This window comes from Monomorium pharaonis, chromosome 1, assembly GCF_013373865.1.
Source record: "Monomorium pharaonis isolate MP-MQ-018 chromosome 1, ASM1337386v2, whole genome shotgun sequence".
In the NCBI taxonomy this organism is placed as follows: Eukaryota; Metazoa; Arthropoda; class Insecta; order Hymenoptera; family Formicidae; genus Monomorium; species Monomorium pharaonis.
Window position 1 is genome coordinate 25,536,084 of NC_050467.1, and position 23,344 is coordinate 25,559,427.

The 23,344-nt window shown below is 36.4% G+C and overlaps 3 protein-coding genes across 4 annotated transcripts in view; 1 reads left to right on the plus strand and 2 right to left on the minus strand.

The window, feature by feature from the left end:
* Positions 1–17,230, minus strand: part of LOC105830741 (attractin-like protein 1) — a 30,370-nt gene extending 13,140 nt beyond the window's left edge. Inside the window, exon 1 of one of the 2 annotated variants that reach the window (XM_012670260.3) lies at positions 15,662–17,230. In XM_012670260.3, the coding sequence (XP_012525714.1) occupies positions 15,662–16,059 (398 nt within the window). In that variant the 5' untranslated portion in view covers positions 16,060–17,230. The remainder of the gene's footprint in view (positions 1–15,661) is intronic. The other variant, XM_012670261.3, reaches the window with a different exon arrangement.
* Positions 17,231–18,442: 1,212 nt separating this feature from the next.
* On the plus strand, positions 18,443–19,357 carry LOC105830740 (mitochondrial import inner membrane translocase subunit Tim16-like). The gene has a single exon (XM_036290887.1). The coding sequence runs from the start codon at positions 18,862–18,864 to the stop codon at positions 19,276–19,278; it is 417 nt and encodes a 138-aa protein (XP_036146780.1). The 5' UTR covers positions 18,443–18,861; the 3' UTR covers positions 19,279–19,357.
* Positions 19,358–19,601: 244 nt separating this feature from the next.
* Positions 19,602–23,334, minus strand: LOC105830739 (exonuclease 3'-5' domain-containing protein 2). The gene is made up of 8 exons (XM_028192170.2): positions 23,117–23,334; positions 22,295–23,011; positions 21,648–21,789; positions 21,247–21,546; positions 21,029–21,153; positions 20,528–20,952; positions 19,982–20,352; positions 19,602–19,906 (listed from the first exon to the last, which is right to left on the minus strand). Exons 2-8 carry the CDS (start codon positions 22,573–22,575, stop codon positions 19,706–19,708), a joined length of 1,845 nt encoding a protein of 614 aa, XP_028047971.1. The 5' UTR covers positions 22,576–23,011; positions 23,117–23,334; the 3' UTR covers positions 19,602–19,705.
* Between the last annotated feature and the right edge of the window lie 10 nt (positions 23,335–23,344).

Sequence of the window (23,344 nt, forward strand, 5' to 3'; positions counted from 1 at the left end):
ACTAACTTAAAGCGAAGAATGGAAGAAGGAAGAATCGCCGTAATAACAGCTCATTGATCATTTACAGGAGGTCAAATATCTCCCTCCTCCTAAAATAATTGAGGCAAACATATATTTTATAGTATTTAAAAAGATAAGTGTCGAATTAAATCTTCGTGAGAGAAAAATTGTTCACAGAGGAAGTGAGCGAAACAAAAACGAGTAAGAGCTCGTAAAAAAAAAGATAACAATCCTTTGATTTTAATTCATTCACTCACTTACGATAAATCTATAACACAGATATGAGATCTATACGATAATATGAGATTATGAATGAGGAGTTGTACGCGATAAGAATTACAAGTGAATCGACATCAAGAATACATGAAAAATATTTCAGATTCTTGTCGGACATAACGATTTAATCGTTATCGGAAAACGACGCACGAGCGCAATGAAATTCCGCGCATCTTATTAAGAGCGTCTCGTAAACATCGCGATCAGAAATGGTTCCGCTCTCGCGAACGCAGCATCGCATTTCTTTATGATAATTAATAAAATGATGAATCACACATTCGTCGACAAGTTCGATGACCCGGTCGGTTTATTCCTTATATGAAGTCGAACGATATGAGCGGCACGAATTTATTTTAAAAGATACGATCAACCAGTGCGAATAAATTCACCTCCTTATGTCTGTATATATCAATATATTTGCTTCTCCCAATATGAAGAAAATTGGCTTTAAAATCGATTTTAAAATCACTTTTCGGCTATATAAAATTTCTCAGCTACAATATAGAATTATTGTGTAAATACATAATCGCGAAAGTCTCTCTCGCCTTCTCTTTTTGTCAATATCGGATTAGTCTTATGGAAAACGTGACTTTGTCACGATATTACAAATCAATAGGCAAGAACGGTCAATTCATGAAGAGCATATTGCACTAGAAGGTTATCAATGTCAGTGACATCAGCATACTGCTCGGCATCACGATAATTCTATTTAGCGGAAACTTGAAATTTTCAGCACGAATTGTGCAAACCTTGAGAGATGGTGAACAAAACGCAAAATACGTTATTCATTTCATATCAGTAAATTATCGATATATCCTGGAGACTCGAATGCCCTAATTCGAATTAAGATAACATGAAATGAGCACAATAACTGCATTTAGCAATTCCAATCTGTGACGGTGACAAGATTAAAATAAAATGCAGCTAAGCATAGAACAGTGACTCAAAATGATATGTCGCTACGAGACACACTTTAGAGATGTTTATGAATATGAAAGTCCTTTTGAATCTCTGCTTGTGCAACAATGAAGGAGGTATAACCACCGAGCAAGCCCCAAGAGCAGAATTGAAAGAGAATTAATCCTTTCAATGCTATACGCGTGTAAACATGTATTCGGCCTTCGCACTCGCAACATCTATTCATTAAAAATATTCACAGCACTAAGAAAGTTAAAAAGAGAAAACAATAAAAAAAGATATGAGTTTATCTTTAAGAAAGATCTCCTTGTTTCAATGAGAGAAATACTTAGCGCGTACCGTAAAATAAAGTTTCGCCTCGTAATGAAAAAAAAAAAATTTGATCTTTCAAGACTTCGGAATCGATAAAGGAACAACGATGTCACAGACGTTAAATTGCATCCATTTGCACGCGATGCGCAGGAATAAATGAGAATTTATTAGAGACAATTCGAATAAAAAAATACTGAATAAGATTGACTGTGTTAATAAAAGAGAAAGAAACTGGAATCATTGGAAAGTATAAAACGAATGAAACAAACGAAAGATGATGCATATCTGTCACGCAATGAGTCTCTTATAAGCGATTAAATTTTATTTGTCCATATTAAATTTCGCAGGCACAACAAAACATCAAGAACTTTCTCAGAACAATTCGGAATCGGAATTTGACAAGATTCAAATACGCGAGAGGAAAAATATTGTAAAGAAATTGCGTTCCGTTTCTCTCTCACTTTATAACATTCTTTCTACGTGGAACGAGTGTATACACTCATTTAAAGAGACCAAGAGAAAAGGCAACAAACGCGCAACGCAAGGTGCAGCTGAAAAGAACAGACCCGACGAGGTTTACGTAATTAGAATTACGTAATTAGAATTTTTTTTATCGGCGCAATAATGGAATTTGCTATAAAAAAACGTGATAAAGTGTTGCAACATGATAAAGTAAAGCCATTATATTATATTTCAGGCTCGACTTCATTACAGTCGTTCGTTTATCATGCAATTTCAAAGGCCAATTTCTCACGTTTGCTTCAAGCTGGATAAAGCTGTAAATAAAATTTTATTGAATACGCGTTTCAATCATTTTACAATTACGCAAAACAATATTCGCAAGCTGAAAAGGTATAGCAATTATAAAAAATAGATAACAAATTAAATATAATACAATAATGACATAAATAATAGACGCAAATATAGATTTTATGAATATAATAAGGTTTTCCGATCTTTTCTAAGAACTGGAACACGTTCCAGTAAAAAATTGACGTGGCATCTAAAAATAAGTTCATACCGCCGTTTAAATCCTGACACGCTTTTATACGAAAGAAAAATACTTTTAAATTTTGCATAAAATCTTAATCCTGTTTGCTCATAAATTCAATTTCATTTATTTTGTTAACAGTAACGTGACAGAACTATCAAAGTTAATAAGATTTGTATTCTTTGCGTGACTCAAATCCAACATCCGCAGAATTTCCATCAAAGGCTTAATTGGCAAGTTACTCATTTTTATCATCCCTTTAATAGATCTTAAGTAGATCACTTTAGATCCCAGATTAAGAAGTTGCGCCACGTCGTAAAAGTTACTTAAATTTTCATGGAAAGGATGCCATCGACTTGAAATTCTTTTGACGACAAACTTTTTTTTTCTCGCCGCGTAGTTCTCATTTTCCGCAACGAGTCTTGCGAAATTTATATCGCGAAAATCGCGAAGGTGGCACGACCATGTACCAGACGTGTACTAGTTCATAAAAATTGCGAATTCTACCGGTTCTCAATCCGGTTTTTATTAAGCATCGGACGGCTTCGCGACGCACGTAATTCAGACGTCGAAGAAGCAGGCGCCGAATAATAACGTGCCTGTGTGAAGTTAGCACCGCATCTTTCAAAATTGTAAGTTTTATCAAGAGTACTATTTGCACCCCAAAGAGTACTAGAGTTCCTGATAGGTATTAGCAAGAGTACCGCCGAAATATTTAGAGAAATTGCAATTTGAAAATATGAGGTGCTAACTTCCCGTGGCACCGCAACATGAAAAATATATTGTTTTAAAGATCCTATCTTAAAGTACTCGAAAAGTACTACAGTTCCTGATACATTTTAACAATAGTACCAACCGCCAAATATTATAAAAAAATTGGTGAAATTTGGAGATGGCACCGCAAAATGAAAAAAATATTGTTTTAATGATCCCATCTTAAAGTACTCAAAAAGTACTAGAGTTCCTGATACATTTTAACAATAGTACCAACCGCCAAATGTTTTTAAAAAATTATTGAAATTTGGGGATGGCACCGCAAAATTAAAAAATCATTCTTTTAATGATCCTATCTTAAAGTACTCGAAAAGTACTAGAGTTCCTGATATATTTTAATAATAGTACCAACTAATAAATACTGAAAAAAAAATTTTTTTAAGATTACAGCCTATCTTTCATAAAAGTGGCCGTAACTCCTTTGCCTTTAATTTCACAGCTTTGTGCCTTAATAACTTTCGAAAGTACTCGCTGGGGTGCCAAAAGTACTTCAATCAAAACCCGGAAATTGTAAAAAAATTTCACCTCTCTGGAGGACTAACTGTATCTAAAAGTGACCGTAACTCCTTTGCGTCAAGTTTCACAGCTTTGTGCCTTAATAACTTTCGAAAGTACTCGCTGGGGTGCCAAAAGTACTCCAATCAAAACCCGGAAATTGTAAAAAAATTTCACCTCTCTGGAGGACTGACTGTATCTAAAAGTGGCCGTAACTCCTTTGCGTCAAGTTTCACAGTTTTGTGCCTTAATAACTTTCAAAAGTACTCGCTGGGGTGCCAAAAGTACTTTAGTCAGAACCCGGAAATTGTGAAAAAATTGTTTCTCTTTTGAGGACTTAACATAATTAAAAGTGACCGTAACTTTTTTGTTTTTGATTTTATAGCTTTGTACCTCAACCTTTAAAAGGCCGGCAAATTGTACGTTATATATCAATCTATTTTTTCCAAAAACTTGTATTTATGTATATATATATAAATTTTTTTACAATTTCCAAGTTTTGATTGGAGTACTTTTGGCACCCCAGCGAGTACTTTCGAAAGTCATTAAGGCACAAAGCTGTGAAACTTGACGCAAAGGAGTTACGGTCACTTTTAGATACAGTCAGTTCTCCAGAGAGGTGAAATTTTTTTACAATTTCCGGGTTTTGATTAGAGTACTTTTGGCACCCCAGCGAGTACTTTCAAAAGTTATTAAGGCACAAAGCTGTGAAACTTGACGCAAAGGAGTTACGGTCACTTTTAGATACAGTCAGTCCTCCAGAGAGGTGAAATTTTTTTACAATTTCCGGGTTTTGATTGGAGTACTTTTGGCACCCCAGCGAGTACTTTCAAAAGTTATTAAGGCACAAAGCTGTGAAACTTGACGCAAAAAAGTTACAGCCACTTTTAGATACAGTCAGTCCCTTAAAGAGATAAAATTTTTTTACAATTTCCGGGTTTTAATTGGAGTACTTTTGGCACCCCAGCGAGTACTTTCAAAAGTTATTAAGGCACAAAGCTGTGAAACTTGACGCAAAAAAGTTACGGCCACTTTTAGATACAGTCAGTCCCTTAAAGAGATAAAATTTTTTTACAATTTCCGGGTTTTGATTGGAGTACTTTTGGCACCCCAGCGAGTACTTTCGAAAGTTATTAAGGCACAAAGCTGTGAAACTTGACGCAAAGGAGTTACGGCCACTTTTAGATACAGTCAGTCCCTTAGAGAGATAAAATTTTTTTACAATTTCCGGGTTTTGATTGGAGTACTTTTGGCACCCCAGCGAGTACTTTTGGCACCCCAGCGAGTACTTTCGAAAGTCATTAAGGCACAAAGCTGTGAAACTTGACGCAAAGGAGTTACGGTCACTTTTAGATACAGTCAGTCCTCCAGAGAGGTGAAATTTTTTTACAATTTCCGGGTTTTGATTGGAGTACTTTTGGCACCCCAGCGAGTACTTTCAAAAGTTATTAAGGCACAAAGCTGTGAAACTTGACGCAAAGGAGTTACGGCCACTTTTAGATACAGTCAGTCCCTTAGAGAGATAAAATTTTTTTACAATTTCCGGGTTTTGATTGGAGTACTTTTGGCACCCCAGCGAGTACTTTCGAAAGTCATTAAGGCACAAAGCTGTGAAACTTGACGCAAAGGAGTTACGGTCACTTTTAGATACAGTCAGTCCTCCAGAGAGGTGAAATTTTTTTACAATTTCCGGGTTTTGATTGGAGTACTTTTGGCACCCCAGCGAGTACTTTCAAAAGTTATTAAGGCACAAAGCTGTGAAACTTGACGCAAAAAAGTTACGGCCACTTTTAGATACAGTCAGTCCCTTAAAGAGATAAAATTTTTTTACAATTTCCGGGTTTTGATTGGAGTACTTTTGGCACCCCAGCGAGTACTTTCGAAAGTTATTAAGGCACAAAGCTGTGAAATTAAAGGCAAAGGAGTTACGGCCACTTTTATAAAAGATAGGCTGTAATCTTAAAAAATTTTTTTTTTTCAGTATTTATTAGTTGGTACTATTATTAAAATATATTAGGAACTCTAGTACTTTTCGAGTACTTTAAGATAGGATCATTAAAAGAATGATTTTTTAATTTTGCGGTGCCATCCCCAAATTTCAATAATTTTTTAAAAACATTTGGCGGTTGGTACTATTGTTAAAATGTATCAGGAACTCTAGTACTTTTTGAGTACTTTAAGATGGGATCATTAAAACAATATTTTTTTCATTTTGCGGTGCCATCTCCAAATTTCAATAATTTTTTTATAATATTTGGCGGTTGGTACTATTGTTAAAATGTATCAGGAACTGTAGTACTTTTCGAGTACTTTAAGATAGGATCTTTAAAACAATATATTTTTCATGTTGCGGTGCCACGGGAAGTTAGCACCTCATATTTTCAAATTGCAATTTCTCTAAATATTTCGGCGGTACTCTTGCTAATACCTATCAGGAACTCTAGTACTCTTTGGGGTGCAAATAGTACTCTTGATAAAACTTACAATTTTGAAAGATGCGGTGCTAACTTCACACAGACTAATAACGTCTCGCTAAGAACTGCGCGTGAAAGATTTCCTTCTCGTGAACGAATGTCGGAAGAGGATTTAACCTTTTATACTTGAGAGATTAGGATGTACGTCGTCTGGAATTGAAACCGTAGTCGTGTGATATCGATTCTTCATTGATTCTCATCCGCGAACAAGTGGAATACGATGGATCTCGACATAATACTCCTTTCGTGTCCGATCTGGACAGCGTCGGAAACTGAACTCGTCGAGATCAGATTTCGATTTCAATCCTCGCTTTATATAATGGCTTATATAGCGAAAAATAATGCTATTCTGTTGCAATTTTAGGTAAATAAATAACTTTTAAATAAGTATGGACAGATTTGCGAGAACCAAATAAACTTTTAAATGAATATTTATTGGAGTTTCATTAGTACATGTAACAAATTTGATTCATTATACTATTTCTTCATGAAATTTCTAAATAAGTGCTACAAAAATACAATTTACTTAAGTATCAACAAAAGCAAACAAAAAATTAAGTAATTCTTAAACCAATAAGAGAATTATGCTCAAATTTTACACAGTTACTCAGATGTAATAATACGACAATCTATAAAAAATTTTTGACAGAATATTTCAAGATATGGCACATTATTTTTTAAAAAGATTATATTTTTAGTGCATTAGGATAATGTTAGAAAGAATAATTTTGTACAATATTCATCAATTAATCTCGATCTTTGATTTTTTTCAACGTTTACCAAGCTTGGAGCAGGATGGGAATCGACAAACGACGTGAAAAGTGACGCGGTTTGAAAGACCCCGCTTACATTCGAATGAGAAAAAAAAGGGATGATCTCCCATTTAAACTAGAAGCACTCGGATTAACGGCGAGTCGGTTCGTTGCACGAACAAACGTAACAGACTCGTCGATAAATGTATTGACATACGCTTCGAATGCATCAATAAACGCATTGAAATGCAACTACGTAACTTTTCCGCGCGAATCGGCTGCGCTCCACGTGAAAAAAAAAGATGGAATATGAGTGACAATGCTCGCGGCGATAATTCAATTTAGCATACCACGGCCACGAGAATAACGAACCTACATTTCTCGATAGAAAAAGAATCGCCGTTCTATTTTTAATGCCAATCCCCGCGAGAAGGAAAATGTTTCTGTTTTAGCGCGAAAAATTCCGCTGAGAAATTGATGAAAAGTGAAAAATCGAAATAAAGAAGAATTTGCTGGATGTGTTATGCTAGTCTCTTTCTGATTTCAATTAAAGCTCTTTCTCAAATTAAATCAGAGAATGATGGGCAAGTCATTTTTGTTGCCCATTTATAAATCACAAAATAAGGCAAATAAAAAAATTTTATAACTTCAAATATACGATTAAATAAAAGCTATTTTAAGTTGAATCTAGCAGTGACGATTTTCCAGCTGCGGAAGACGAGATTTCTCGATTAGAGCAATATCTAAAATAAGAGACAACCTGAATTCTCAGCATTATCTATAGAATTCACTTTAGGACTGATCGATTTCGTATAAGCAGATGTGAATATCAGGCGAGACGGATCAGATGCCCAAAAAGCTCACGTTGCGATCAGAAAAGATTTTATGGCCGAGGTGACATTTGGAACGCTTTCCAATTTCGCCGGAGTCTATCCGCCTCGCGAGAGACGTAACAGTTTTGCGGACATGATTATAACGGCATCGACGAGTCGCGAACAGAATTAACCACCCGCATCTAATGGACTCCAGATTCTTCAGATGCTTACCGATCCAATACTGTACTTTATGAAATATGGGAGAAGTGTAGAGTGAAATAAAGCGTGGAGAAATGAAGTTTCTAAAGAATCTAAATGTCGTCTAAACGATTCAACTCTAAGATATGTCAATACGTTATTATTAAGTTAAGATATCGCGTACGTCTCATCGTAAAATTTAATTACTCGGCACGTACGGAATAATCATCTGTACTTTCGCAACATTATTCCTATCATCTCCAGACATCCGGTTTCAACAGGCAGATTTTCCAAAAAAAAAAAAATTATGCATTATGTTTCATAATAGCTGTCTTACAGCGAACCGTGTCGGCAAAATATTTTAAAATGTACCGACTCGCTTTGTATAAAGTAGAATGACATTGCACAAAGGTAAACGATAAAATATATACATAGATAACGCAAACAGCAAACGCAATTTGACCGAAACTTGAATATACATGCGCGCAGTTGCGTTAATTTTTCTGTTATAATTTTTGCTTAGTCATTTTATAAATTTTATCGTGATAGATTCAAAGAAAGTGCATCGTGTATTTATATATAAAATACAGTTATCTTTGTATTAATCCAAAATTGTTTCATCTTACTGAATCCATCTGACACGCATACTAAAAATATATTTGATACGCCTGCGTATTAAAAATATTGTATTTATTAAGATATCTTGTTTGAATAAAATATTTATTAAAATATAAAGCTTCTCAAAATTAACTTTTACTTTAATTTGTGTTAAATTAATCTTAACGTAACTTTAAGTTATAAATGAGTTAGTATTTTATTTACGTAACTTTTAACTTAACTGAATTAATTTTATAATCCATTAACTTTAATTTAATTTAGTTAAAAAAATATATTAACTTACCCAACCCTGAGTTTAAGTAATGAGAGTGAGATAAGTCTTAAATATAATAACAGTCGCGTGTGTTTAAATTATATTAATCAATAATATATATAGTGCATTAGAACTATCATCGTCTCTTTCAAATATTAACATATAAAAAATTAAAACTGATTAGCAAAAAACTACATAATTTTTTAATAATATATTGCTATATACATGCAATTGCAAATTACAATATTTTTAGTAAATTGATTTTCCGGGACAAAATTTGTTCTTTCAATTAATTTCAAGCCGACTTCAATAATTTAAAGTTTAATAATAAAAATAATAAAAAGTCACTATTGAAAGTTGGAAACACTGTTGATATACAAAACATAGCAAAAAAACAATTTTATTATGATTTCCATATTTGCCGATTATTAAGAATTCGTATAAATATATAGGATTTAATAAAATAGGCAATCAAAAATGGCCAACGACAAAATAACTTTTAAATATTAACTCCAACATGCTCTACGTATCAGTATGCAAACGACTGACGGTTCCATGAGTTGTTATACATTATTAAAGAAAAAGATTAAGCCATGTAACGAATCGTATCGAATCGTGTCGTGCATAACAAGGCGAGACATGCAAAGCATGACATATCAATTTTCAAAGTATTAATTTAAGAACAATACACTTTATATAAATAGAAAATGTACGTAAATTGAATTTTCTTTGACTCGATTAACGTACTTTATTATTTTACTCAAACTAAACTTCTATTTTATGCAGTTTATAGCTTTTATTTTAAGAATGCAGTCGCATTTCAAAGTATTATCAAAAATTCTACAGAATGTTCCATTATTATCTCTGTAAAATTTGAACATATTCTATCATTGGCTATTTCGTGATTAATTTAATTTAATTTTTAATCTCTTGTTTACTCTTTGTTCATGTAAAATTGTGTTGTAGTACTTTTGCAAATTTGATGAAAAAATAGCATTACAAATTCAATCAAATTTTTTACATATACTAATAAAACTTTAATAAATATTTGTGCAAAAGTATATTTGGGCTTATTTACTTGTTTAAAAATTAAAATTTTAAAACTGCAGAATAGTTTTATTTTCGTTGCTCGCAAGTCAAATTTTGCATTGTTTTGGGGGGAGCAGATTTCAAAGCCAAAATTGGTATATTTACGATCAAATTTTTGTGTCATTGATTCAAAAAAAACAAAAAATAAATAAATAAATAAACCTAAGAACCCTGCAGTTGTTTAATTTCACGTTGATTTTATAGATGGAAGAATTATAGCCTTATAACTCAAACTCTTTGGTCCATTGGCACCTGAAGGTTACATATTACTTTTATGACAGCAAATTTTATATCTTAATAATGAACTTTTCAAAATCCGCGAATACATATCTGGATCTCCTCTTGTTAGTACTTTCTGAGATACTAATCGCACTCGAAGCTCATCTAAGCCCACTACATGCATCGCTATATTTGTTCATAAGCCGTTGCACGTGCTCGGACAAGAGCGAGAGTCTGTAGAGAAGATAGCATATGAGTAGGTAGAGTTATGCATAATGTAACACGTAGTATGAAACAAAACGCCTTTCTCGCGATAACAAAATCGATGTGCGGAGGATAAGGCTGGAAATTGAGAGACAGAGTGCAAGCTGCAAGAGCAAGCTGCAGAATTCTGTCTAACAAAAATACGAGTGACGTTAAGAGATATTCGTAGCACACATCAACAACAAATAATCCTATTACAAAAGAACTTTGTAACCAGGTCCCGCCGCAATAGCGTCACTGAATATGAAAGAGTGTTTTTATATAAATAATAATATTGTAGTGCTTATAATAAAGATAGAAAATATATTTCGTTATTAATATTTTTTACAACAAATGACACGATATAGTGTTCATTAGCCGACACGACTTTTTAATGAATAATGAAAAATATCGATTATATGACAAGAAAAAAAATATTAATAGTTTGAACGCATAAAAATAAGCTTGTAGAAGTTTCCTATTTAATGCAATAAAAGTTATCAAATAATGATATTTGCATCCGTATAAAAATCAAAAATTACATTTCTCAAAATTTCACAAATATGTCATTCAAAATTGATGCAATCCTTTCTATAAATTTTCGATGTTATTTTAAGTTAAAAAGAAAACAGGAGGACGACGTGCTCAAGTTGGCAAAATTCAAGAGAAAGAGTGTGTATCTGACAAGAATTTGTGCCTCAAAAGGCAAAAAAATTTTAAACTAACTTTGATATTTTATGCACGTCACAAAAACTCTGCACTTTGTACGACTGAAAACGTGGCTGTTCGCGAGGCGAGGTGAAAATCGCGAGAAGAGATAAGTACGAAATTAATGTCGATGGTTCAAGCGAGTTAAAACGATTCGGACCATCGTCCGTTCGCGACCACGCATGACTCTAATTAAATTCTCAGCTTAATGCGATATTACTAATGAATAATACCGCGATATTATCAGTGCCGGTACCGACCGTGGCATAGTTATTCGGAAATCACAAGCGAGCTGCACCAGTTTTAGGATAAATGCAACGAGTTTCGCGGCAAGTTAATTACATGTAGTAGAGATAGGAAGTTTGTTTACTAACGACTTTCGTCAACTGTACAATATATCTTGTAGTATAAATATAAACGTTGACTTTGTACTTTTTCTCACGTTTTGATTTTAATTTACAGATGAAATAATGGCAGCCCCTATGTACGTATAAGTTCGTCGGAATTTTCAAATCCTAATCATCTTTTTTGAATTACCAAAGGTCACATTACATAAGTGGATATATTGATTCAAAGATAATACGCAATAATTATCTTAATAATTTCTAAATCATTGGCGTGATATCGTGAAACGAACACCGCTCGATGTGTTCATCACACCGAAGGGAAATTAAGTGTAATCACCGAATATAATTTACAGCCAGCTGTGCGACGGAATTGTAAAGGTCGAGGCGTGAAAATCATCGAGTAATTATTACCACGTAGCTTTTATCGGTCAATTAATTCGCGAGTAGTTGCGAGCGCTGCACTCGAATAAAAAAAAGCCTGTCTTTTTCTCACAAAGCAATTATAAAAATTATCTTTATAAATCGTTACACGTCTGCCATTATACAGTCTTAATCCATTAGAATATATAGGGAATAATCCCTGGGAATATAGAATCCCAAATCACTCGTGTTTCCTTTGTTCGCTGGTCTGCAGTCAATAATTAGTGGTGCAATCGATAAATGGGTATTCGAAGTTGCACGTTAATTACAATTCGTTAATTTCATACGAAGCAAAGCTTTGCTTTCCCGCAACGTGGCACGAGTTAACGAGTAATACCACACGTTTGGAAAAACCGCATGTTCATTGTAAATATCACATAATTGTATGTTTATTTTCTCGAGTCAAATTATCTGCAAAATGTGAGTTTTATTTGGAGCCAATTGATAAGATCAGGACTGTCTCATTTATTTTCCTTTCAAACTCTTCAGCTTAAAAAGACAAAGAATACATCAGAAGTAATCTTTTTTAAAATATTCTAACTATAATATTATTAGTATTTCAATTGATCGTCAAAATTTGTACGTACAGCGATACCGAAATTGCATCGTAACTCGTTACGTAAAGTGAAATAGGAAACGATGAGGCCTTGCGATCTCTGTTCTCACGTTCGCAACGTCTATTAATCATTGTCACCGACACCACGACGTTCCGAACGTCGGGATTAGCTTCTCGGAGAGACGGGCAGAAAATCTCACGCGAAAGTCCGATCGTATTCGCGTGTGCAAGTGAGGTTCACCTCGATGGAAACTTTCCCGGTAAATATCGCGAAACTCGAAAGTTGATATTCACCTAAACCGTCAAACCGGTAAGAGGCCCGGAAGATTTGTATTTTTCGCCTCTGGAGCAGAGCTCCAGCTGCAATTTTCGCGCGCGTGACGAAACGTGATATTGGCAAATTTGAAATATTTTCATTGTACTTACACTGAAAAAGAGTTTGATGATAACTATCAAATGTTGAGTGAAATAATGCCAATTAAATATTCGATTAATTTAACCAAATTAATTTTACTTTCCTAAATATTTAATAAATATTATCAAGTCATTTGATATATTGTTACGTTCAATAATACTTATTAGATATTTAGAAAAATGTAATCATACTTGACAATATTAACCGAATATTTTACTCAATATTTGTTATAGCTATTATAAAACTCTCTATTCAATGTGTAGTAATGTATGAAAAAAAAGATAATATCTCAATTCTTTTAAATTACAAATAATTCGATAGACTTGTGTCACAATTAAAATTTTAGCTTTTCAAGTTTCCTAGATTATTTGTAAACTTGAAAACTGAACGAGTCTTCGTTATTTATTCAAGACGTTATTAAGTAATATTACTAAAACATGTCGAGAGAAGTCAGACATCGCGAGACATGACCATTAAATATTCAAGAGCATTTCTAGACCAAACTCGACGGAACACATTCGCGTGATTCGTTGAATCATCCTCGAGTATCAGATAAACATCTAAGAAAAAGCTGGAAAATAATTATGGAACGTATCCATCTGGTATATATATATATATATATTCTCGACATTTGTCGTGGAATATTCATTACATATCTAAGAATATCTCCGATCGCTCAGAGCACGCTCATGATACGAGGCCGACGTGACGATCGGACGAGGTGTATACCTTTGACATTTTCCACGAAGAACATCCGGCAATTTTGAACGGGAGCCGCTGAACGAGTCACCTAAGTGTAGAACCTGCCCAATGCTCAAGGAAGCATTTTATTCGAGTTTTATATGTCAACTTGTTATAAGTATCTATACGACGATCACGAAACGTGAAAGCGCTCCGAAGGCGAATACGAATGAAACGTCCATTTTCATCCGGGAGCAGCTTTTCTGTACGATCGCTTCGGATAATTTTTACATCTCAATTAAAAATTAATAATTAAAATAATTAAAATAATTTATAATTAAAATAAATTATTAATTATTTCTTCTTGTATCGATTATGTCAATATTTATTTTTAAAAGTACGTAGATCCGAGGTGACTTCTCAAGTTGAATATTTTTGTAAGAATTTATAATATAAAGTAATGTAATTATATAATTAATTAAAACAAAATGTAAAATGTATACAAAATAACATGAAAAATGTTTAATTATTTAGAAAATAGTAAAAATTTGTAAAATATCCAATTGAATCACATATCCGGATAATCTAAAACGCTCGTTTTTAATGTCGAATTTAATTCCATCGAATTTAAATCCATATTCTAAGTTTTTTAAATATTTATATTGTGATTCTTATCAATTTAGGAAAGCGAAACAACACATCCTTCGTACATTACGAGAAACAAGTGGTTCCTTCTTACATGAAAGAAAATCGCCTCTTTCGTTTTCATTAGGTCTCGGATATGAAGCCGATACATTCTAATTGGCTGATCTCCCGAACGACGAGAACAGGTCGCGACGTTTCATCCGCGAGCAGGCAGGATATTTTTATCCCTCCCCTCCTCCCTCAGAGCAAAGTTTCACGGCGCGATGTAAATGGTGTAATCGGCATTCTTGCCGGAGAGCACTTTCCCCGACGCGTCGCGTCGGCAGCGAGAGCTCAACGCCGGCGACGACCGGTCGGTCGGTGGACCGACACACAAATCTAATCTCGGACTCTCCTCCGGAGAGGCCGTTGGACTCACTCGCCTCTCGCTCGGTCAGTGTCACTAATGACCCGTTCGATCGGTCAACACCCAATTGCCCAAAGCAATAGCGATCAAACAACACGATATTTAAATATCTCCAAAACCGGGACACTATTTCAAAGATGTCCCTGAGATATCTTAAAGTCTTTAGAGTTTAGACAAGTAGATGTTAGACAGTGTCTTGGGGCCATCTCGGTTTAACTCGCTTTGTATTTTTTTTCAAGTCTACGAATTAAGAAAAATAAATAGAAAGTAAGTCAAACTGCAATTGAAGTTAATCTACATTGGCGCGAGCCTTCAATGTATCTTTAAAAAAATTTTATGCCCTCATTTCGGATGTGTGTGCGTGTGTGCATATTATCTTGGGACACCTGCTTTCTCTTTCTGTAACGCTCCAAACAAAACGCGATGACAAACAGACGCTCGACTAGTCGAGTAGAAATTCAATTGAACTTGAAGTGAGAAAAAGGAGATCGGAGAGAACTGTCGAGCGGCGCGACCGACAGCAGCAGGTTTCTGAGGCCTTTCTCAAGAAGAGATGCGACCGAAAGTACGCACGCACGCATCCATGCAGACGTTTATTTACGTAGGTTTATTACGTTGCGCGAGAGGGATGGACGGATCCCTCCGTCGCCCGCGCTCACCCGGAACGCGCGATCGAAGCGACGAGGGCGACCTAGAAAACGGCGAGATCCCGTTGCACTTGACACGGCGTACGCGCGCGAAAGAAAGAGAGAGAGAGAGAGAGAGAGAGAGAGAGAGAGAGAGAGAGAGAGAGAGAGAGAGAGAGAGAGAGAGAGAAAGAGAGAGAGAGAGAGAGATAGAGATGAGCTCCCGAGCCCCGAGCCTCGTCCGGGAGGCGCTGCTTCCGGAGGAACGCGGCGCGCATTGCTCCTCAAAGAGACGGCAGGGAGGCGTGGTCTCTGCGAGGTAAAATGCAATAAAAAAATTTTAAAAAAAGAGGAAAAGCTGAAGAAGATCGCCAGGATCAGATCCCAGTTTCCCAGGAGACGAGAGAGAGAGCCGGACATCTTCCCTTACCTGACTTTTCCGCCGCAGAATTGACAGTGCGCGCCCTGCCAGCCCTCGCGGCACACGCAGGTGCCGTTGACACAGTCGCCGTTGATGCAGGTCTCGGGGTCGCAGCCCGCGTCCAACGTCGACGACGACGACGAGGAGGAAGCGGACGCGGCGGCGCTTACGTGGACCACCCAGCAGACGAGCGCCGCCCACAGGAGGAACGGCGCCCACGGCACCGTCGCGGCCGCGCTGCCGCTGCTTCCATGGCCGCACCGACATCGACACCGCCACCGTCGGTCACGATCTTGCCCGCGGTCGCAATCGTGATCGTCGTCGCCGTCGCTGTCGGTGCCGCGACGGCGTTTCCGACGGTACTTTGACTTATATAGGAACAAAAACATCTGCACGATCTCTGCCATTTTGGTAGGCTTCCATGTCAGGGACAATGGCCGACGGCGACGCGCCGACGAGGGACGCGCATACGGCGACGACGAGGACGAGGGCAACCGAACTAACCCTTCAGAGAGCAGCCAGCCCAGCCGCCAGCGGCGAAACCGGAGTCGAACCAAGCGTTCGTCCGTGTGGTTCCCGTATGTCTCCTCTCTCGTGCGCGCGCGCGACTCGACTCGACTCGACTCGCCCAACGGCGAACTCGCACGACGGCGACTCCGCTACTGCTTGCCGCTTGCGTGCTCGTGGCTCGTACACCGACACCGTACGCGCTGCCGCACGCTGGCGCCTGGCAATCCTGGCACCACACGCTCTCGTCAACTCGAGGGGGAGCGCACCACGCGGTTATACGAATGTTACGCTTTCTCCTTGCGAGGGACCGCCACCGTCCGGCACTTTATGAGTGGCGGTTGATAAACTTTCCAATGAAATTAAAGAGAATACCGAAGCACTAAAGATGTTCAGATATCAAATATAAATGAAGCAGATATAAAAAAAGGGATCGAACAAAGTTTCAATTATGTTGTAGCAAATACATCGCTATATATTACAGATTTGCGAGACAATAAAGTTTATGAATTACAGAAACGTATAATTAATCGTGCGCACGCACGCAGCGAAATGCGCCATATAATATATTGTAACATTGATACCTAAATTTTTTGTAGATTAATGAATAAATATGATTTTTTAAAATATGATTCTTTTTACACTGCGAAAAATAATACCTCAGTCAGGCCTGACCATCCTGGCTGAGAAATTATTTCTTGCAATAAATCATTTACAGTTTTTCGGGAAAAGGGGATCTTATAATATAAATGCTTTTTAACATCTGACTAGTAATTGTGTTTCAAGACAGACAAAAATGTTGACGGATTGTTTATATGAGCTAGATATTAAGTCATGGAAAAATTCCAATTCAGCACCATTACAGACCGAATAATGTAGGCTGCTTTCCTTTTAGGGAACACAATCGACACAAGTATATCGTTCTTTGTTACTCATTAAACATAAAAAAAAGATAGAACAATGCTTATTGTGTTCCCTAAAAGGAAAGCAGCCGTAATAAAGAAATACGTCTTTTGTTATGCAAAGAAATGCCATAATTGTATGCACCGTATACTTTTTTAAAATATCATAAATTTTTTCATCTTTAAAATAATTGTACGATAAATGCATTAGAAACTCTTTAATTTTTTATATTCAATTTTATTCGATTGTTAGTCGAATTATGTCTGGCTATCATCAGCCAGAATAGATTTGGCCAGGATCAATGAAAGGTAAGACCAATCTGACCAGAAGAAAGAAGAAATTCGTCAAAATTTATCTTATTACATGTAATAATACGTAATTAAAAAAACTCAACTTAAGTAGAAAATTAAATCGCTATTATATATAGAACGCATTTTCTTCTAAAAACTCGGATACTACCTCGGTTAATTTCTGATGATTATTAAATATTCTGTTGTAATGATCATTAAGGGCCGATTTCACCAACTCCGGTTACCTTAACCGGTCAGTTATTCCATTGGAATTGACCAATCGCATTTGTTAATTTTGCTTAACGACAAATACGATTGGTCAATTCCAATGGAATAACCGGAGTTGGTGAAATCGGTCCTAAGTAAATTAAGAATTGTTTGAGCCAACTATATAGTTAAGCATTATATAAATAATGTAATGTAAATTTTTATATCTTGCAATATTGTTTCCGTACATATATATCTTTTATTAATTTCTACATGCTTCAGTAAACTCATTTTTTTCATGTTAAAAAATCAACGATCATTTATAAGCCGATGTAGTCTCGTCGCCGATTTATTTGAATTGTTTCATGATGAATGTAAGAATTATTTTTCTTAATTGATATATTTTGTACACTACTTTAATTTAAATTTTATGTTTGTGTAAGAAATGTATATGTTATCAGAGACTATCTAATTTTACATAAAAGATCGACAAATTAAATGTTTGATAAATGTAAGAATTATTTTTTTTAATTAATCATTTTGAACTTTAATTTAAATATTTTGATTGTCTGTTACAGTATCATCGTTCCTAATTAACGATCCATAAATTCTGAGAGGAAAAGGAGGTATAGGAGAGGCATATAATAAGGCTTCGACACAGTATTTGGGGTGAATATAATTTCTTGCTTATATGTTTGCTTAAAATAAATTGTTTAAAACACTTTTACTTTGATTTGAAATGCTTTATATTCCAATAAATTTGAAATTAAACGAAAAGAAACAATTAAATATTACATAAAAATATTTTTTGTAAATTTTTTTCTCAGAAAATATGTAATTAGAAATTTAATATCATATAAAAGACAAATTAAATGTTTTATGGACGATAAGAATTATTTTTTAAAACTTTTTAAACACTACTTTAATTTAAATTTTATGCTTATGTGTTACAGTATCATCGTAAATACGATTATCTCGTACCCTATCGTGTGGATTCGGTTTGCGATTTGCAACAGTCGCGATTATGTTTCGTAAGCATCGAAGTTCAAATTAGCACTATCAAAGGCACGCAAGTTACGACTGCCATGCGTAGCGTAGACTAGGTTAAGTTCCTCATGGTAAGCAAGACGTCGTGTCGCTGATGCGCTGCCAGGAGTACAAATTCGCGCGGACTGACGTAATCCTGGAACAGTGACCGGGCCCACTAGTCAGGCACAAAAGAGAAATAATCGTAAACCGCCGACGCGACAGCTTGTCCGCGTATCGAGGTACCGAACGTGCGCGACGTGTTGAGGTTAGGCCATGGCGAAGCACCTGCTACGAGTCATCCTGATGGGCACGCAGGTCGTCGGCAAGGCGTTCGCGCGCGCGTTGCGCCAGGAGATCGCGGCGAGTCAAGAGGCGGCGCGGCGGGCGGGCGGTGGCAGGCAGGGCGCGCAGCACGTCGCCGCCAACACCAGGACCGGTGTCACCCTGGAGGAGGCCCTTCGCATTCTGAACGCGGAGCGTCCCGACCAGACCGAGCTGATCGAGCGAAACTACAAGTATCTCATGGAGGCCAACGACAGATCGAAGGGTGGCTCGTTTTACTTACAGTCCAAAATCGTCCGTGCCAAGGAACGCATCGATGAGGAACTGAAAAACGTGAAACAGACAACGGATCCGCCTCCTCCACGGCAAGATTCGACGAGCAGTCGAGAAGGTTCCAGGCAGCCATGAGACTCTCTCCTAGCATAAATTGTCTTACTCTAATTCTAGACTGTACATACCTTCATAATAAATAATAGTTTCTGATATATTGATTATAGAATGGTTTTGAAGCACACAGCATGTTGTTTTTTTAATCCAACGGAAATGTGTAAATATGTATAAATGATCTTGAAAAATTGAAATATATATTTTAAGAACGCGATGTCTAAGTTTTATAGAGATAAAATTTAGTCCTCCATTGAAAAAATATAACTCGCAAATTTCATACTTTTGTATCATAATGCATGAGACACAAAAACAAAAGTACAAGTATCCATATATATATATATATTCATGTATATATTCAGGAGATATATTGGTTCATATATTTCATGTAACAGTCTTTCAAGTTCTCGCTCTTATACGAGACTTCAGTTATAATATTCAAATTATAATGCTATTTCATTAATCCAGCTGCCTTTGCATCGTCCATATCAATTCTGTTTTGTGCCTGACGTATGATCAATCGCTCCTGATTGTGGCGTACAGACCATAAACTTGGCAGGTACTTCGGTTTCATCGTGAAGAGAAAATGTTCCCTCCACATACGTTCTAACTCGATGAGTCCACCTTCTTGCATTTGAAAGTATTGTACCACCTGCCGAATAAAGAACAATCGAATAGTTCTCGAGAAGATCTCACAAATTTGTCTTCACAGTTTTAAAATGAGTACCTTTAAACCATGCGGCTGATACTTGTTAGGAATCGGTTTCTGGATCAGCGCACTTTTCAGCTGCTCGTTTAAGGCGTTAAGCAGATCTAGCGTTACTTTCTGCTGCCCCGTGTGTTCCAGCACGTAATTCTCGTATTCTTCGCGTTGCTTTTGAGGTAACGAGAATTTTTCCCGCAGGGCTTTGACAGCCGAATGCAGCTTCCGGCGGTTGTGCAAGTAGTTGTCTCGTACGTGCGTCATCGGCCCAATTAATGGTGCGTCACACATGTCTGCTAACTTTCTTCTGAGTTGCAGATCATGGTTGTTGCTGATTTCGTGACAGGAAGGACACAATAGTAATACATCATGAGATTGATGTGCCTTCATTACCACTGAAAAAAAGTATATCCAACATTTCAGATTATAAATACACATAGAAAGAACAATATATTCTTTTATTTTATTATATTACTATTTACTACCATGTTCTTTCATTTTTAATCAATGCAAATACATTTTTGCTACTTTTAATGTAAAAGACGAATCAGTGATTATAAAAATGCTTACATGGGAAGTATTTCCTATATTCTCGTGGCACGACGTTTTTCCTAATAAATTTCTCAGTACATCCACAGACTACACACTGATTGAGTTTCACTTGTGTATAATATTGTCCAACTTCTCCTAATGCTCGACCGGATGGCTCGAAATTTAATTTCACGGTATATGGATCTGTCCCCACAAGTTTTCCTAAATTTTTCGTAATATACCACTCCGCCTTCTTACGATCGCATGTACACAATATATCTCCATCGGGTGCTTGCAAGTAACAATTATGATATAAAGGTTTGATTCTTGTAGGTATCGCATTCTTGCGTTCGTTAATAGTATTTTTATCTACTACTACTATTCTATCTACTGATTTACTCTTAGAATTTAAAATATTATCATTGGTAACACTGTCCGCACTTGGTGATCGTTGAACCTTGAACCTTAAATACAATAAATATTTATGTATATTTCTCTCTTGTATATGTATAACTTCTAAACTATTATTTATTTGCATACCTCGTGTCAACTGTTCTAGCAGGTACACCATGAATCCGCACATTTATATCACTACTTAATATATTACATAAGAAATTTCCTAATCTTTGCCAAAATGAATACCTTTCTCTATCTTTTTCCATTATCTGCAATAAAATTCAACATGTAAGAAGTATAATTGTTAACAAATAATATACAAATAATACAGTATAGAAAAGAGGCATTTCAAACTTCCTTACTTTATGATAAATGATAACAGATGCAAGCGCATCACAAGCGGCATACGCTACTTGATCGTCAGACAAGGTGCTAGCATCCCAGTCACCGCACCTGACTTCTACCAGTTTGTCCATCTCAATGTTAAGATACTGTTCGCACATGGCAGCTAAACTCTTCCGGCTTGGTAAATCAAGACTCTCGGCTAAGGTTCTTAAATCAAGAGTTCCATTAACATTACATCCATAGTCCTTTACAAGCTTCTGTCCATCTTCAAATGAAGAAACTCCTACTTTAAGAATGTGCTTAGTAGCTAATAGTTCCTGAAATGTAATGTTAATGTAAAAACTTAATGTTATATGGAAACATAACGTTACAATGTTGCAGACAATTTTTGATCATAAATTTTTTGCAAAAGTGTTACCTTAAGTTTAAATGGAATAAACCCGATCTTTCCAATGCGAAACAAAGCAACTACTCCGTTGTTAGTAGCCAGTTGTAACAGAGAGACGGGTCCTTCTTTGACCCATTCGCAATCAAAACCTAGGATGCCATCAGACAGATCACTAGAAAGAAGCATACACAACAAATTAGTAACTTTGTTATAAGTAATGTTTCTAGTTTTTTAGTATATTTCATAAAATTATTTTGGAAAACAATTAATGTAGCAGTAGAGTATAAATTTGTATCGTAAAACAATATGGAAATGAAAATTGTCTACAATTCTTCCTATAATTAATAACAAAATTTATTTTATTACAGAAAGAAAATTCTAAAAGAAACATATTTTTTTATAATAATGATTGTTCATTTTGCCAGCCAGTATAATATAAGAAATCTAGATCTTTCTCACAGAATCTCAAGGACACTTTACATACGTTGCCTTCCAAATACAATGAGAAACTTTGGTCTTCAGAAAAAATGTAAACAACAATGAAAACAACCATTTCTATTACACTGTGGAAAGTCATGAGATATGGCAATGTATTGTAATGCCTCAGAACTCATGTGGTTGTATCAAATATTTTGCTGATAAGACTGATAATAATAAGTAAGATAATATGTGCTTACCAACGAATACGCTGTACGGCGTAATCGCATTTCTCCGGAGAGTCTGCCAGAATAATCTTGTCGAGCACAAGTTTAATCTCCGTCTTGTCATGAACATCCTCATTATTATTACTATCGGTGTCCAACTCGTTGCGCTTGGCCTTAATACTGCTATCTCGATTTTTTATATTTTTATATAAGTGCTTGACGCTACGAAGCACGTTGTTGCGATACTTCGACGCCAGAAAGACGAGTCCCACGGTCACGCAAACGAGAAACATGTTGTTACGTGCGGGAACCATTAATCAAAAGGGGGAGGCAAAATCGCTTAAGACGCGCAAAAAATTCGATTTTAAAAAATCAACGTTATATGTACAATTTCTTCGTTACGAAATATTATATACACATGCGCGCGCGCGCCCGCGCGCGAGCTACTCGTTTTTCTATTTAACGTGTTACAAAATTCTAAATGTCAAATCGCTCGTTGAGAGCAATCGGCATGTACGGTTTGTAACGATTTCAGGCAGCTCAACACGCGCGTCGATCGATAACAACGATAAACTCTCTCTCGGAATTCGTCTCGAAGGCATTAATATAAAACTCTGGCGCAACACGGCGATCGCGCGGAATCATCCGACTAGATAAATCTACGATTATCTGAAGTCGCGGTCGCTCCTGCTTGAAACTGCTCCGTTTAAAACAATCATTTCGGTGATCAGCTCCGATTCCATTGAAATTCTGAAACGTAAACGAGGTTCAAGAGACCCCGTAGCTGAAAAGACGACTGGCGCACACGCTACGAGTATCACGAACGACTAAACAAGACTAAGTCAGATGATTCACATTCACGGTCGAGACGACGACGTCGACCCGGTCGACCGCGTTTATCCGACCGGTATTCTGCCGGTAACAAACGCGGAACATGTGGTATATGTATATATACATGTGGAGACTGGAGATTCGATTCTTGCGAGAGTCAGCGAGAGTCGAGAGTCAGAGAGGAACCTGAGAGCGGTCATCGCGTCATTTTAGATGTTTTCATCCATCAGCGCCTCTATGTGCACACAATGT

Bases quoted from the DNA above. Each gene is read 5' to 3' on its own strand.
- LOC105830740 (XM_036290887.1), top strand. From the start codon at position 18,862: ATGGCGAAGCACCTGCTACGAGTCATCCTGATGGGCACGCAGGTCGTC.
- LOC105830739 (XM_028192170.2), bottom strand. From the start codon at position 22,575: ATGGTTCCCGCACGTAACAACATGTTTCTCGTTTGCGTGACCGTGGGA. The intron at 21,547-21,647 runs GTAACACTTTTG...ATTACATTTCAG, and splicing joins TTATTCCATTTAAACTTAAG to GAACTATTAGCTACTAAGCA. The intron at 19,907-19,981 runs GTACTCATTTTA...TTTATTCGGCAG, and splicing joins ATCAGCCGCATGGTTTAAAG to GTGGTACAATACTTTCAAAT.